Below are 15,632 nucleotides of genomic sequence, written 5' to 3'. Positions count from 1 at the left end.
TGCAAAACTCAAAAGATCACATTTTAAATACAGCCTTCTAGGAAAGCCACGCTGCCCCTCTGGTTGGGGTGTTATTTCCCATCATGGAAATCTGTTTCGGGTTTTAATTTAATATCTAATTCTCCTTCACCATCTCACCGCAGCAGCAAGAAAAGTAGCCTTGTCTCACTGCGTCTATAGTGCTCCTATTACCAAAACCCATCACTCTGGCACGCAGCTGGCAGGAGAACAAAAGGTTTGTTCTTGTTCTTCCGGGCAGGACAACAGTGAGATCCTGCATGGAGCACAAGCCAGGCAGTACAGCCGTGGTGCAAGAAGCCGCTCAGCTTCCCAGTCACTTCACCCAACAGCAGGTTTTGTTGCTGTGCTGCTGCGAGTGGAATCAGCCTTCATGGATTTTACATATGACAGCCAAGAATCAACACCTCCAGGCAGAGCTCAAGCGAGAGTGGCAGGCAGCAAGCTAGCACAGGAGTCTGGCTATGGCTGTGCTACAGCTGCCACAGTCTTCCTAGGGACTCTTCTTTCTAGGAGGGGAGATGGTGACAGTTGTTGCTGTGCAGACCACCAGCCTGAGGCCTCTTACTTCCTATGTAATTGCAAACTCCACAGCCAGAGACTGAAATAAATAGATAAATAAGTTTGCCCACCTCACCAGAAAGCCTGGGCATCATCAGCTATATGAAGAATAAGACAAAGTTAGCAAAGTAACAGATTGGGTTGGCAGCTCCTGTAATTAGTACACACTCATTTCAGTAACACGTGCCTTCACTTAATAGCTTTCATGCTATTTGACTTCAAAGAAGAAGATACTCAACCACTGAGCCAGAGCACATCTGAGCACTAGCAGAAAAAGCCGTGGCAAGACACCCCTGTCAGCACACTGGGGGTGCTGCCTCCTCCTCCCCAGGCTGCCTCCAGCCCTCACCTCCCACTGGCACCGCTCCTGTCTCCCCTGCCCAGCTGCTCCCGAGGCTGGGGATCGCTCTCTCCTGTCGCAGAGGAGTGTCAGAGCAGATGCTGCTTCTACCCCATCTTCACGGTTGCATTGCTCGCTGCTGCTGTCATGGACCTTCCTGCAAACCCCAGGAGCTGGGGAGTTCTCTACAGTCTTTACAGTGCAGCAGCAGTCAGATATTCCGTGTGACAATCATCATTCTCTGAGATCTGCCAGATGTGGTTTCCCTGTCCTAAACCCTGACCTGTGTCTATCCACACATCTGGGTATATGCTCACACCACCTATTTTTACTACCAGCGTGCTTTCATGGATTGCTCTGATAGCCTATACCTGTGGATATTACACCTCTGTGTATTAAGAGAGGTCATTACAATGTTTTTTTATTAGTGTATTTTAATGTTGATCAAGATACATATTTTGGTTAGATGGCTTTTGTATTTTCAATTGTTTTGCCCTTCAGGCCAACTTCCATACACTTAAAGGTACAAATTATTTCAAAGTAACAAGCAATACTTACCCGAGTTTTGTCTATGATTAGAAGCCAGCTTTTTCTGTGATGTGGGTTGCTTGCTGCCCACTTTTGCAGCAGATCCAAGCCTGAACATCCCTACCGTAGTCTTTCCATAGCACTGCAGGATTATACCAGGGGCAGTTCCAAAAGCACATTTGCAAAACAAAAAGGCTGAAATAGGTCAGTGTGATGCTCCATTTGCTTTTTAAATCCTAGATAAAGCATAAGAGTTTCAATCCCAAACTCTGCAGAGGGAGCCAGAGGCACGAACCAATAGCAACACAAACACGCCACCCCAAAACAAAGGGTGAGCCTTTCTAGTAAGCCCCACAGTCATGCATCGCTGAGGTCTGTGCTTGCTGTTTTCATAAGCATCGGGAATTGGGGTTTTTTTTTATTTCTAACGGCAAAAGCTAAGGGTAAAAGCAAAGGAAAAAGCTAGAAAAGATTCAGAGCACACTGATGGATGTAAAGACCAGGCAGAGGCAATAAACGTGTAGTAATTAGTCCGAAAGAAAAGATCCCGTGAAACAATCAGCTTGACCAGAGGGGTAACATGCTGTGAACAGGGAATATTTAGAGGAGAAATAAATGCGTAGAAATAACTTATATTTTTCAACCAATAGTTACTTCAGTCAGAAATGCTTGAATCTGTTCTATACCACCACATTGAAACTCTAATTTACATTTCCTGATTACGTGTAAAGTCTGGGCATTCCAAAATGCAGAACAGTTTCAGACCTCCTCTGCTGTATCTCCCTGCACACATGCTGCCTTTTGGTGGGTATTTTTTTGTTTTGTTTGGTGGGTTTTGCCGTGTTCTGCACAATGTGCTTGTGTGACATCATCATCTGTCATTCTTCTGAGCCAGGACAGCCCCTCATTCACTTCAGCAGAATACCTCTCCCACATCGTTTGAGCAAAGAACGAGGGTTCCACAAAGGTCATTATGGATCTAACAGCATTATAGTATGCCCAAAACCAGCTAAATGGAACCAGAGATATAAATCACTAGCTTAGTTTGCGTCACTCGTTCTTCACATCATGTCAAAATCAAGAAGGAATTGCAATCATATCCTCTCCAAACAGCACTTAAATCAAATGCAGCATGCCCTAGGGCAAATTAACAAGTAAAAGGAAGAAATGGCAGCTGTTGCAAGTACAGGTTATCACCCTTCTTCCCGGCAGAACAACAGTATTAGTTCAGTCTCCCCCTGGGCCTTTTAGTTTACCTCTTTGTGCTGACTGTTAATTCCACCGTCCATCCACACTCAAAAACCCTGGAGCCTGTCACCCTGTCACAAAAACACTGCACACGCAGAGAGAACTGCTGCCAGCTGGATGCTCCAGAGCTTACCACATAAAGCCCCCCCAGCCCAAGCATTAATACCCGTTTCAAACTCACCAACTACAAAACATTCCAGGAATCATCCAGGTGGCCTCAACGAGCAGTGTTAGTGCCCACCCTCTGCATGCTAGTTCCCCTCCAAAATTAAAAATAACAATCATGTAATGGCCCCTGTGCCCTCAAGTTAGCTGGCCAGTTTAAATAGAAATAGTAAACAAACGAGTAAATCCTGCTACGTGAACAGAAGGCGCCCATACAGCACACCGAACTGCTCTGTGGAGCACCCACAACTGTTTGTGGGTTTTCAAGATAGAGGTATGGGCTCCTGGTTCCTCTGCTCAAACTCTGGAAGCCTTCTACTGTCTGACCCCTGGAAAGCACCAGACGAGTAACTCGCTCTTCAGTCAATCTGTTCTCCCAAGTTGTTCTGGCTTGGAGGTGATCCTAACAATCCAGTAAAACATCACTCAGGTAAACTTTAATCCTTGCAAGTGGCAGATCACGCACCCCTAGTTAGCTGGATTCAACCACAGATAGCAGGCAGAATTCATGCACTGCATGCACAGACTGTTCCCCAAAACACTGAGATGTGAACTAAAATTCCAAACAGCCAAGTAAAACTCCAGTTATATTCCGTATGGTATTACCAGGGTTGCTAACTGCTGCAATACATTAACTGAAAACCGACACGCAGCTGTTTAGTAAAACAGTATTTTTATACGTGCTTTTTCTACATGTGGAGTACTGTGAAGGTTAAAAAAAACAAACACCGAAAACCAATCACAAAACTAGACAGACATCTAGATACAGCTTCCTCTCAATTTGTTTTATTTGGCAAAGTAGCAATTCAGACAGTTCACACAGCATTTATTCAAGCTCTTCAAATCTTCTGCCTTTCAACTTGTCCTCTTCTCCAAGTTTTTACTTCAGAACCATTGCTCCATCACAGAGGGGTTTTCATTTTCCAATTCCTAAATGCTACTCCTGGATACTCCTTTCTGGCCAAGTACCTTGACTATCACCAACCCACTCAGTGGAATGGGTGCACTAATCCCAGCAGCCTTGGTCCCTGAAGTCATAACACCTCCTGAAGTGGTTCTCCCCAAAAAAGTTGTCGCCGGGTCTCAGCTTTGTCACCTCTTCCAAGTTAGGCTAGCTTATTACACTGTCCAGAGACAAGAATTTGGATACAGTTGAGCTCATACCTTTCATTTAACTGTTTAGATTAGTGAGAAGATGTAAAAAAAGCTGAACTCAAATTGAATGATACAGTGACCAAAAGGTTGAAACATCAGCATGCATCGTTTAAGATATTTCACTTCAACACCAAGGACTAGATTCACAGTTGATTGTGGGTTAGTACAAATTTGTCAGATGCAAGTGGGTTTTTCTGAATTGTATTTTCTAGAATACATGCTATATTAATTCCTTTAAAAGATTAATCTTGTGTATGTGCTCCCAGGCTGCAGTCAGATCAGGAGGTGGTACGTTAACTTCCAAATATCTAAATAAAGTGATACATATCTTTTACATAGGAATAGGATGAGGCTGACCTTCAAAAGAAAAGTTATTTAAAATGTTTCTCTTCCATATTCAGGGGCCTTTGAATTCTAAACTTCAGCTTTCAGGGATTAATCTTATCACAAAATTATTGTTCCACCGTAAAAAGTCAAATACCTTTTTTGCAGTGATCACTATGGGTTGGTTTTATGCAAATTTTATTCTAGAATCCTTTCTACCATAAAAAAAAGAAAATAATGATAACATGCTGTTTAATTCCTGGTTGCTCAAATCTGAGCGAGATGACTCAAGACACATTTCCCCCCCTTTCCGAGAGCAGCCCGCCTTACTGTACTGCATCGCAGTTTGCTGTTGACATTTTACAGTACCAAAACAGAAAACCTGAGGCAGAAAAAAACCAGGGTTTACAGCCTGCCAACTACTCTATATGAAAACTGAACAACTGCATCTCTAGCTGTACCTAGGAGTCCAGGATTCATTATTCCTTATGCATGTATCATGTTTTCCTCATGTTGCAATTAAGAATTCACTTTCTAAAAAGCCAGAATTTTTCCTGGGCGCCCACAGTTAAAATGAGAACATTAATGCAGCGAATGGCTTTGCCAAAAGCAACTTTCTTTTAGAACCAAACTGTTTTGTTTTGGTTTTGGTTTTTTTGTTTTTTAATAAAGAACCTAGCAATCCATATCTCAGTAGTCTACTACATACTGATCCTAATCTTCCACACAAGCACACGCACACCCCCCGTTTGCTTTTAACTTTAATTTGGCAAAGCAGCATTGCATAAACCATTCAGTGATTGGGACATCATATTTATGGAGTTAAATCCTTGTGTATCACATCAGTAGTGAGCTATAAACCAAAACAGAATTTCAAGACTCCATTAATTAATTTTAGAAGGGAAACCACGTCTGTTATGTCCAATTCTAACAGCAATGTCTGATAAGAGCAGCCACCCACCTCTGATGTCTTGAAGTTTAATATATACAAATGCCTGGTTTTAAGGTAATAAAGCAGCTGATTGTATCTACTACATGCTAGTCTATGACACCATGTCAAAAGCTTAAAAAGGAAGTTCATCTCCTTTTAGTAGCATCTAGCAGACATCAGAACACAGAAAACCTGGTATTACCTACGTAGTGTCATAAGGTGCACAGAAGCAGTTTTACCAAGGGACACAGGAGCTGAGAGAAGTGAGTGTTCAAGTACTCCCATCAAAATTAGAGTTCACAAGCTACAGGTCTTTATCTGCAGTTTTGCAGAAATTCACTTTGAACAGATGAGAGTGAGATAAAGGCATGTTAAATAAAACAGTGCCCACATAAAACTTTCCACCATTTCTTTATCAGATTTGCCTTGAGCATCTAAAAAAATAAAACAAACACCACGCTTTTCCATGCTGATAACAACAGTATAACGAAGTCCAAAACAAGCTGCAATGCTGTTGGTTTTCAAAAAGCTTTTAGAACTGGAGATGAGCAGTCCACTGTAACACTATGTTGGGTCAAGATGATGTAGCTTTTACAATTCATCCCTGTAGAAAGAAAACACACACAGTTATATTTCTCCTCTCCCCTTGCAAGTCATATTTGAAAAGTTTTGATATTGCATCAGATTACATTTAAGTGTTCATGCATATCAGCAAAACTTCCGAAGTCTCTTCAAGCATTTAAGAAAACAAAAACAACTAACAAAGGAAAGGCAACAATAATCCCATATCATCTTGTACCATCATGTGACATACTGTGAAATATGGGTCCCTCTATTTTACACTTAATGGATCATTTGCTTTAACGAACATCCCTCACACCACACAGCTAGTTACACAGCTACCTGTCATCCAAATTCCATTGGCTACATCCTGGCAAGAAACAGAGCCAACTTACTAGACAGAGTGTTGGCAAAAACCATTCTCTGTAGCTGCCAAAAGCGCAAGTTTAGCTTCCGCTGCAGCCTCTCAAGAAAGCTAGGAACACAATCTCACATCAACATCATATGTTTTTGTATCGTGTATTTTATTTATTTCATAGAGGAGCTCAATTAGCTCCTGAAGGAACTATTGCTAAATCAGGATGAGCTTATGGAAGGTATGGAGGCAGGGTAGGGAGTCTGTGTGTGTTAAAAGGAGATTCAGGTAGGAGAAAGGATGCATCGGGAAGCCTCTCTAAATTGCTATGAGGAATCTAGGAAATGCAGACTTTTGTTCCTGCAGGACATTTAAAACACATTGAAGCAGGAAACCCACAGAACCCATATTCCAACAGTGAAATTATCATATATTAGTGATTTGTTTAAATATTAATGGAGCATTAACTTTAATGCAAAATGTCCATCAAATCTGAAAGCTGTGCAATGTGCCATTATGAATGATGGAAAATTCAAACAGAAGCATTTGCTTCCCTGACCCGCCCCCCCAGCCCCAAAAAGCACAAGCTATCTATAAACGCACAATGAGTTTGCTGCAATTTTCTTTTAGCAGGTGCATCACCCTCATTAGATAAAGCAAACTGTCTGAATGAAGAAAAATGTCACTAATGTGATTGCTGGCTCAATACACAATAGTATTTCCAGCTATCATGCAAACTAACCCACAAAAAATGTTGTGCTACATGCACACAAGCAAAAGCTTTCAAGTTACAATGACATTATATCCTTCAGGAATCATATAGCATGGAATGACAGCAGGCAAAACATTTTAAAAGCAATTGAAAAGGCTGCTGCAAGTAGTGCTTAAATGACTAGTTTTCTATCTAATGCAGCTGGGATCTAAAACTTGTGATTTGTCAGTGAAATATTTGCATTCTTTGCACTTTGCACTGCCTTGTAATAATGCTGAGGTACTACGTACTAATCGTACAGCTTCAGAGTATTGCAGTAATTACAGAAAGCAGAAAAAAACAGAAAGGGGAAGAACACATCTTGGCAGGGGTAAAGAAAAACCTGTTTATACCCAAAGGTTTGGAAGTTCTTCATATTTGCCTATTTCACAGAATGGGTATTTGCTCACTTTGAACATATAAAAGTAAATGAACATCTGATACCCAGTTTAAAATGCAGTCCTAAATTCACTGGCACAAGTACTTCATTCAACCTTAATGCTTCCAGGAGCTGCATCATCAGTTAATATTTACAACTTCAAAAAGCATATGTAAGCAATGACTACTGCTACTGCTGGTTTAGTCTCATATGCCTAATTGCTGATGTGATTTTCATCCTCATTCCTACCATATACTCTCACAGCTTTTAAAAACCTAGCCTGTCAATGGGACAAATAATTCTTATTCCTCTAAACCCAACGTAGATCCTCAAGAAATTGCAAGCCTAAGAAAAAATCCCTAGTTACTCCAAAACTATTAAACATCATCATTTAACCCAGCCACAGGTGCTGACAAGGTTTTCGCACAATGGTGCTAATGCACTTAATGTATTTGAAGGGGGTGGGGGTTGTTTTACAAAATTGTATTTGTACTTGGAATTGAAATAAGTGACACTAACATGCCAATGTTTTCATTGTTGATGTGTCGCATTGCTTTAAGCTATTCCTGATGGCATAATAATGTTCCTGTAAGTTAAGTATATCCTAAATGTCACTTTCAAAATAAAGATTTTCATATTCTGTTTATTAGAACAATCACTGTATTAAGGAAATCTGCTCCCCTCAAGAGATTTTTCACTTGTCCTTCACTACTCAACCTAACAACAGCATCCAGCCCAAAACAATCCATGATATGTGTTAAAATTATGCAGCATTTGTTTTCTACCGTTACAAGAAGCTGAGTTTATATGTGCACTATTATATATAATAGAAAGTTACAGAAAAAAAATTAGATCATCAGGTAGGTAACACTTCCCAGCTTTCCACCCAACATGAACAGCTTGCAGACTTAAATACATATTGTAAAACAGCATCAGTTGATCTGAACTTCAGTTGTATGGATCAGAAGCTGCCAAGCTATGAAATCTACGAGGTTTCAACTCCTGGTAAAAGCCAGGACACTTGCCTATCCTCCCAGCAGTAAGAAATCTATCCTGCTACAAAGCTTAAAAGGAGATGCAAAAGCTAACTGCAAAAAATATCCTGTTGTCCTCTAGAACCATAGGAAAGATTATGAATTAATTACTTTTCTCCCTTTTTCTGGCCATGATTATTTGCTGTGATTCTTACACAACTCATGTAATTTCCCTCCACCTTCTTACAGGCGCACCTTCTAATCTGCTTACTAGTTCCTGCTTAGTAAGCAATATATATATTTAGGTTTTAAGTCACCACCATAGCCCTCCTCAAGCCCTTGGAATTCTAACAGGAGAATCACTCATCTAATATTGTCAATCGAGGCATCAGAGCAACTTTGTAAGCTCAAGTTAAAGCAAGTTTCAGAAGCCTCAAAATTACTATTCTAAAAATAAATTTAAGAAAGTTCAAAAAAATTTTGGCTTACTAGTAGGGAAAACATATACAGGAATATTCCACGCTTCCCATTGGGAGTATGCAACAAACTAGGAAACATTCTCAGAAAAGTCTAATAGGTAGCATTTCAGGTAAATGTCAGAGTTCATTATGAAAAAAATTTAAAAAATGTTCACAAATCTTATCAACAGTAAGAAATAACAAAAGTTTGCAGTACAGGTAGGTCATGAAGTCTTGCAATCTGTCTCCATCTCTTTGGTAGAAGGCACTCCAGTTAAATATTTGAACAAACATCTATAAATTTTTTTATCTGAAACTTGTAACTTTTTGATCCACTTCAATTTTCTTGTCATTAGGCAGCATTTGATTTTCCCTTTTTGATACATCATTTATCTATGAGAAATATGCTGTCATTACTGATACTATATTTCTAATTCATATTAGGCTACACACTGAATTTCAGTATCTACTAGTGTTTCAGCAGCCAATTCTCATTTGTAACTTTGAAGGTAACTAAACACAATACTTAGACTTGTAGCATTTTAATCTGGAAAGATGATGTTATAAAGTATTTGTTACTTGCTAGGATCATCAATTTGAGAGAGTAAGTTGAAATAACAAAGAAAAGGTAACTGGTATAATTGGTTGCAGAAAAAATACATCACATGCATTTTTGCAAAATACTTAAATTTTTCCCTAAAAAAAATTGTGCAGAGATTCTTTTTGGCAAAGTAAAATAAAAACTTTAATCATAATCCTAACTCTGCATAACCTAAGGAATTCTGGGCAAACAAATCCTGCTAATTTCAATTGAAATTAGACAGCTAGCTTGTCAGGGCATTTGAAACATTTATTAAAAAATAATTTAATATATTTCTGCCTAGAAACTGTTATTCAATGTTTTCCAAAAGGGTGCTTAATCACATATTATGTACAGATATGTAGGATACAGTAACAGCCCCAGTCTAGTCACTGCAGTTTTTGCTGAAAGATATTATACTGTCATTATGATTTTGTATTTTATCAGCAAATATGAATTTAGCTTGACATCTATAAGTAATCTCTCCTAATGCAATATTTCAAGTTTAAGAAAGTAGTTTAACTTTTTAAAAGTGCTGCCAGTTTGGAAATAAAATCCAAGATAGCAACAGAGACTCATTGCTAAGCATTCCTTATACCGTTATTCTCTTACTGGTCTTCGTATCAGAAATAGCGTGGCCAGAACTGGGGAAGTGATCTTTCCCCTGTACTCAGGACCGGTGAGGCTGCAACTTGAATCCTGTGTTTGGTTTTGGGCCCCTCATTACTAAAAAGACGCTGACATGCAGGAGCACACCCAAGGAAGAGCAATGGAGCTGGGGAAGGGTCTGGAGCACAAGTCTGATGGGGAGCGGCTGAGGGAGCTGGGGGTGTTTAGTCTGGACAAGAGGAGGCTCAGGGGGACCTTATTGCTCTCTATGACTACCTGACAGAAGGTTGTAGTGAGGTGGGTGTCGGTCTCTTCTCCTGAGTAACAGGTGATAGGACAAGAAAAAATGTCCTCAAGTTGCACTAGGGGAGGTTTAGACTTGGTATTAGGAAAAATTTCTTCACCGAAAGGGTGGTCAAGCATTGGAACAGGCTGCCCGGGGAAGTAAGTGGTTGAGCCACCATCCCTGGAGGCATTTAAAAGAGATATAGATGTGGCACTTAGGGACATGGTTGGTAGATATAGGATTTCTGTGTTAATGGCTGAACTCAACCTTAAAGATTTTGTCCAACCTAAACAATTCTATGATTCTTTATATATTGTCTCTCCGTATAAGCAGTAAGTGAACTCTCAGAGAGAAGTAAAACCAGAAAGAACCTAATTTACACAACAAGTGCCAATAAGATAGCTAATAAACTGTGCTCTCAACTGGTGTGGCACAAGAGGTCCTCTCTCTCTCCTCCCTACTTACCAGGAAGGAAAAAAAAACAATTAATAATTGAGAAGCTTCATGTGAAAGGATAAACATCCTTACGAGCATAATCACATAAATGGACACCTACTGCTGGATCTCTGGCACACTAATGCATTTCATTTTGTACTGGAGACCAAATTCCTGTGTATAGTCTACTTCCAAATGTCCCATGGAGTCACATATGAGAAAATTCCCAACTAGTATTTGGAGTTTAAAACAAACACTACTGTGTGTAGCTGAAGCCAAACTAGAAAATTATGGACTAAATTTAAAGAAATCCAGTAATACTCACAAAATCAGATTTATTGAAATCCAAGGAGCCTTTTCCTTCCAGCTAGTCCAGATTTTCTTCTGCTAGAAGTTCCGGTTTTACATAGTGAAGAATGATGCAAACCAGCTGAAGCTAAGTTTGACCTCAAACACCACCCAGAGATCAAGTCACTGTTGTGCTGCTCTGTGAAAAGCATCTTGCAGCCTTAGCAAGGAACCGTACACTGATTTCTCTGACATGTGAATAGCTAAGCAAAAACTCAAGTGGCTTCTTTCTTGTCAACTGGAAGGTCTGCTAGCCTAGGAACATGCTGCTGGCCTACTGATTGTACTTTGTGATGGGACACCAATTTTTAATGTGACAACAGTTACTTGCATTAGGAACAGAATTACTATTACTGTGCTAAATGCTATCGCTAATTAGGAATGAAACAACATAAACTAAGAGAATGACAAGCTAAGCACACAGGATTCTTAGGCTACTCTAAAAAGATGATTGTTCAATGAATTTTAGATTTACAAGAACCAGAGTCTCTCACACACGAGAGCTCTTTATCACAGAAAGACTTAAAAGATGCTCTTTCAGAGGAGTCTCAACTGATCTCTGCTCACAGGTCTTCAACAATGTAGGAAAGATAAATTGAAATCTAAGTACTGCAGAAAAAACACCTCTTTCATCTTTGATGCTAGCACAAATAACAAATGCTGATTTATAATTAGGAGTTTCTTAGCAGCAGCTGGCTGACCGTAAACTTTGGACTCATTGATAAGGAAAAACAACAAAAGACAGATGTGACCTCATCAGGTCAGCAGTACACTGGCAGCTATCCTTAACAAGGGAGCGGGAATTTTCTTCAGATCAGGAAAAGGACAATTTAAGAAAAAAAAAAAAACTTCTGGACTTCTGAGACTTCCTTTACTAGAGATTTCCAAGTCTGAACCAAATTTAAACATACGTAGCAAGAAACAGCCTCTATGCCACCGTAGTGATCAAGGTAACCCTTCAGGCTAACCATTTACCTCTTCTAGTAACACCAAGGTACATTCTTAATACTTTAAAAAAAAAAATAAATCAAGAAGCATTTCAGAAAAGAACAAAACCTGGTTAGAATCTGGGGAGAAGAACCCCACAATGCTCATGACCAAAGAAGGCCCAAAGACAATCTATTACTTCTTCCTGAGCTAGCAGAGAAAACAGAGCACAAAACTGCACAGAAGAGATGCAAAGACCGTAGAATTCTAGTCCTTAATACACTTCACCATCTTCACTATCAGCAAAGGATAACCACTGTCATTCTAGAAATCCTTCTTATATATAATATTTATTGAACACAAATGGCTGCTACAAAAAAAAAAGCTACTATAATCACATCAGATGGAAATGCAGAACAATCCATAAAACCTCCCTGGAAAAAGGAAGGCTTAAGAAGAATACTTCTGTTTTCCAGACTAAGCAGAGCATGGACTGCAAACCTGAATAAAATCTGCCACATTTGCCAAAGGAGGAAAATGACCACAAAGCAAGACTTCCAAAGCCTCACAAGAGGCAGGAAACAGCTGAGTACCCCACTGAGGGAATACTGACAGTACTCACTGACGAAGTATTAATTTGCATAGCAAATACAAGCCATCTGAATAATGAGAATGCTTCAAAAGCTTTGAGCTAGGCAGTAACTCATTAAAGTTGTTCTAGGAGTAATCTGTACATGGTGGCTATACAATAATCCAAGAAACACTGAAATGAGGTTTCAGTAAGCAGCAGTAATGCAAACTGCTTTATTTGTACTTTTTATGGACATTTTGATAGCTTCAACTCTAGGTATTCATGTATCCAAATCACAAGCTATACTCCAGAATATCAAGGGAAAAAAGCCAAAAATCTGAATTTAGGAGTTATAAAGCTCAAGAATTGTTCTCAAAACTCAATACACATCTATGCATTTCATTAGCACAAATAATACGTCCACGAGCATTTTCTGCCAGGAAGCAAAACAGGACTGCTGCTTTGTTCATTCGCATACTAATGCCTAGCATGGTTTAAGCTGACAGCTGTGTTATGTCTATGTTGCTGGCCATTCAATTCAGCAAACTGGAAGTTTACTACCTCTAGAAAAGCCTTTAGAGTTTGCTGTGCTGGCAAACACAAATATGCCCCCATCAGAGAAAGATGATAGACGTTTTATAACATCTGAGAAAAGTTTCTAAACACTACTCAACTACATTTACACTTCAGGGAAGAAGGGATTACCTTCTCCACTTTCCGCTACTTCGGGGGCTGAGGAAAAAGTGCTTGCAAGATTGTCTGTATTTCCCCACAAGAGATTTTACGAAGATTTTTCTTCATTTGTGACATTTCAGAAAAATAAAAAAAGAACACCCAATTACCACTAACTCAGAGGACAAAACAATATTTATTCTTAAGTAGTATTTTACACTTTTACCCTAATTACTGGGCAAGCTAGTTATAAAAAGTTCATTAGAAGGGAAGTTTAAATTTAGAAAATATTATCTTCCAAACAACAAATAAACTTCAACACACCAAAGACTAAAAGAGACAAAGTGCAACCCATGCAATATTTTTCTTCTGCTTTTAAATTAAGTCAAATTTAGCACAACCTCCTTTTGGTGATGTAGTAATGCAGACAGTCACTTTTCACAGTATGGAGGAGCAGAAAGCAACAACAGCAGCAAAGGCAGGCCTTGCAGTCTATCTGCTTAAAATTCACACCCTTTCACCTTGCATGTGTGTGGAAGAAGTGGAACAAAATCACTTCCACCTGGACCACTGCTTCTCTTTATCTGTTAAAGGCACATATATCACTCCCATCAGAGGCTTCATTTTGACACTGCCATCTTCTAGTTTGTCATATTGTTCGAGCATCTGGTTTCCCCCTGCAGGACCAACTGGTAATATCAATCTTCCGCCAGGTTTTAACTGATCTATAAGCTAGAACACAACACAGAAATTAGAATGTAACCAGCCACTTCAGAGACATGCTGGATCCAAAGTTTGTTACATTACATTAATAGCTTTTCTATAATTATCTATCTACTATTATGCAGTAGATAACTCCTTTAATTAGGAAAAATAAAAAGTGCACTGAAAATGAGAGTATCACAATATGGTACAACTGTTGTTACATTAACAATAATTCCATATAACTCAAAAAGAACGTAAAAAATTGAATTAACTAGGTTGGTTGCAGTTTTAAGTTTCTACATAACAGAGGAAAGACATGTAAATCACAAATTATTTTTACAGTAGATTCAATCTTTTTAAAATGCCAGTTTTAACAGTTTGATAGTTTGGGGTATTAGTACAGGCCCAATGTCTAACATTATTGGGGTAACCCATCGCCCCTTAAGCCCTCAGAATAAGATTTAAGATTTGTGATTTTAAATTATTCCAGGAAGATAAATAAAAAAGTTGTCTACAATACACTCACTATCCAACAGCTCTTCTTTCATTCTGTGAATGGAGCAGCATTTTGTGAAACTAGTCTAAAATTCTAAAATATTTGAATGGATAAGATAAGTGACAAGTAACAGAGTATGAGAGAGAAATGCTTGGATATTTTTTTTGCTTTCATAATTAAAGAAGGAGGCTAATAACAGTAGTTTCAAGAAAATTTCAGTACTTCCCAGACAATGAAAAAAAATCTTACTCCTTGTTTACTCACAGAAGTTATAATTAAGAACTGTTTCATTCAGTAATAAGCTTTAAGTTACCTTCTTAATTGTCATATGTCATCACTTTGCTGGGAACATCCCACACACCTCCCTCCCAAAATAAAATAAAATAAAAAAACAAAACAACAGCCAATGCCTGGAAACGTCTAACTTGTCTATATCACCTCAAACCTCTAGTCCTTCACCGTCCCTCATTAAAATCAATTTTAAAAAAAAACATAACTGGTATCTAGCATATCAAATCATGCTAAATTATTCCCATTCACCTGAGGAAAAGAGGAGGGAAAAAAATCCCAACCTTATCTGCAAGAATGAAATTCATGCATGCATACTCTAAGGTCCCTAGTTATTCTCAAGCTTCTCTAGTAAATACTACCCTGTATCCACTCTGAAAGCTACAAACACATGGTATTATCTGTAGTTCCAGCCGAGCATATTACTGTTCCAACAGGCTCAACGTCTCGGAGCCTGAGCAACAAATACTTAAAATTTCATAATTCAGTGTTTGACAAAACCAAATTAGCTTATGAAAAAATGCTCCAGTTGATTGTTGTAATAGAGATTTGTCCACAAGTAATTTTAAGTTATGTTTATTTAGAGGAGGGTTATTAGAACAAATAGTTTTTGCAAACCACCAGGAAGCCCAGTTACAACAGAAACAAAAAAAGCACATCATACAGTAATACCACACTGCCCATTGATACTCCCAGCAGTGCAAGTCTACCAAGTATTTTACATATATATGTACGTAAAGTGTTCTTTACAGCTAAGAGATTACCGAATCACACATATAAAATATAAAGGCTTACTGCTTGGGGCACAACTGGTGCTGCAGCTCCTACATGAATCGCATCATAGGGAGCTTCTTCTGCATATCCCATTCTTCCATCTCCCACTGCAAGAAAACACTTTTTTTTAAAAAAAAGTTTTCAAAAGGAATAGAAAAAACAGCTGATCTCCCATATCTACAGGTAGATAAAA

General features: G+C 38.9%; 1 protein-coding gene across 2 annotated transcripts in view; it reads right to left on the bottom strand.

The window, feature by feature from the left end:
- Positions 1 to 3,624: 3,624 nt before the first annotated feature.
- Positions 3,625 to 15,632, bottom strand: part of PCMT1 (protein-L-isoaspartate (D-aspartate) O-methyltransferase) — a 36,130-nt gene continuing 24,122 nt past the window's right edge. Inside the window, exons 6-8 of one of the 2 annotated variants that reach the window (XM_056342441.1) lie at positions 15,461 to 15,546; positions 13,739 to 13,908; positions 3,625 to 5,874 (exon numbers count right to left, since the gene is read on the bottom strand). In XM_056342441.1, coding sequence (XP_056198416.1) covers positions 5,862 to 5,874; positions 13,739 to 13,908; positions 15,461 to 15,546 — 269 coding nt within the window. In that variant the 3' untranslated portion in view covers positions 3,625 to 5,861. Of the gene's footprint in view, positions 5,875 to 13,697; positions 13,909 to 15,460; positions 15,547 to 15,632 lie in introns of both variants that reach the window. The other variant, XM_056342443.1, reaches the window with a different exon arrangement.

This window comes from Falco biarmicus, chromosome 6 (assembly GCF_023638135.1).
Source record: "Falco biarmicus isolate bFalBia1 chromosome 6, bFalBia1.pri, whole genome shotgun sequence".
In the NCBI taxonomy this organism is placed as follows: Eukaryota; Metazoa; Chordata; class Aves; order Falconiformes; family Falconidae; genus Falco; species Falco biarmicus.
This window is presented reverse-complemented; position numbering and strand designations above follow the sequence as displayed.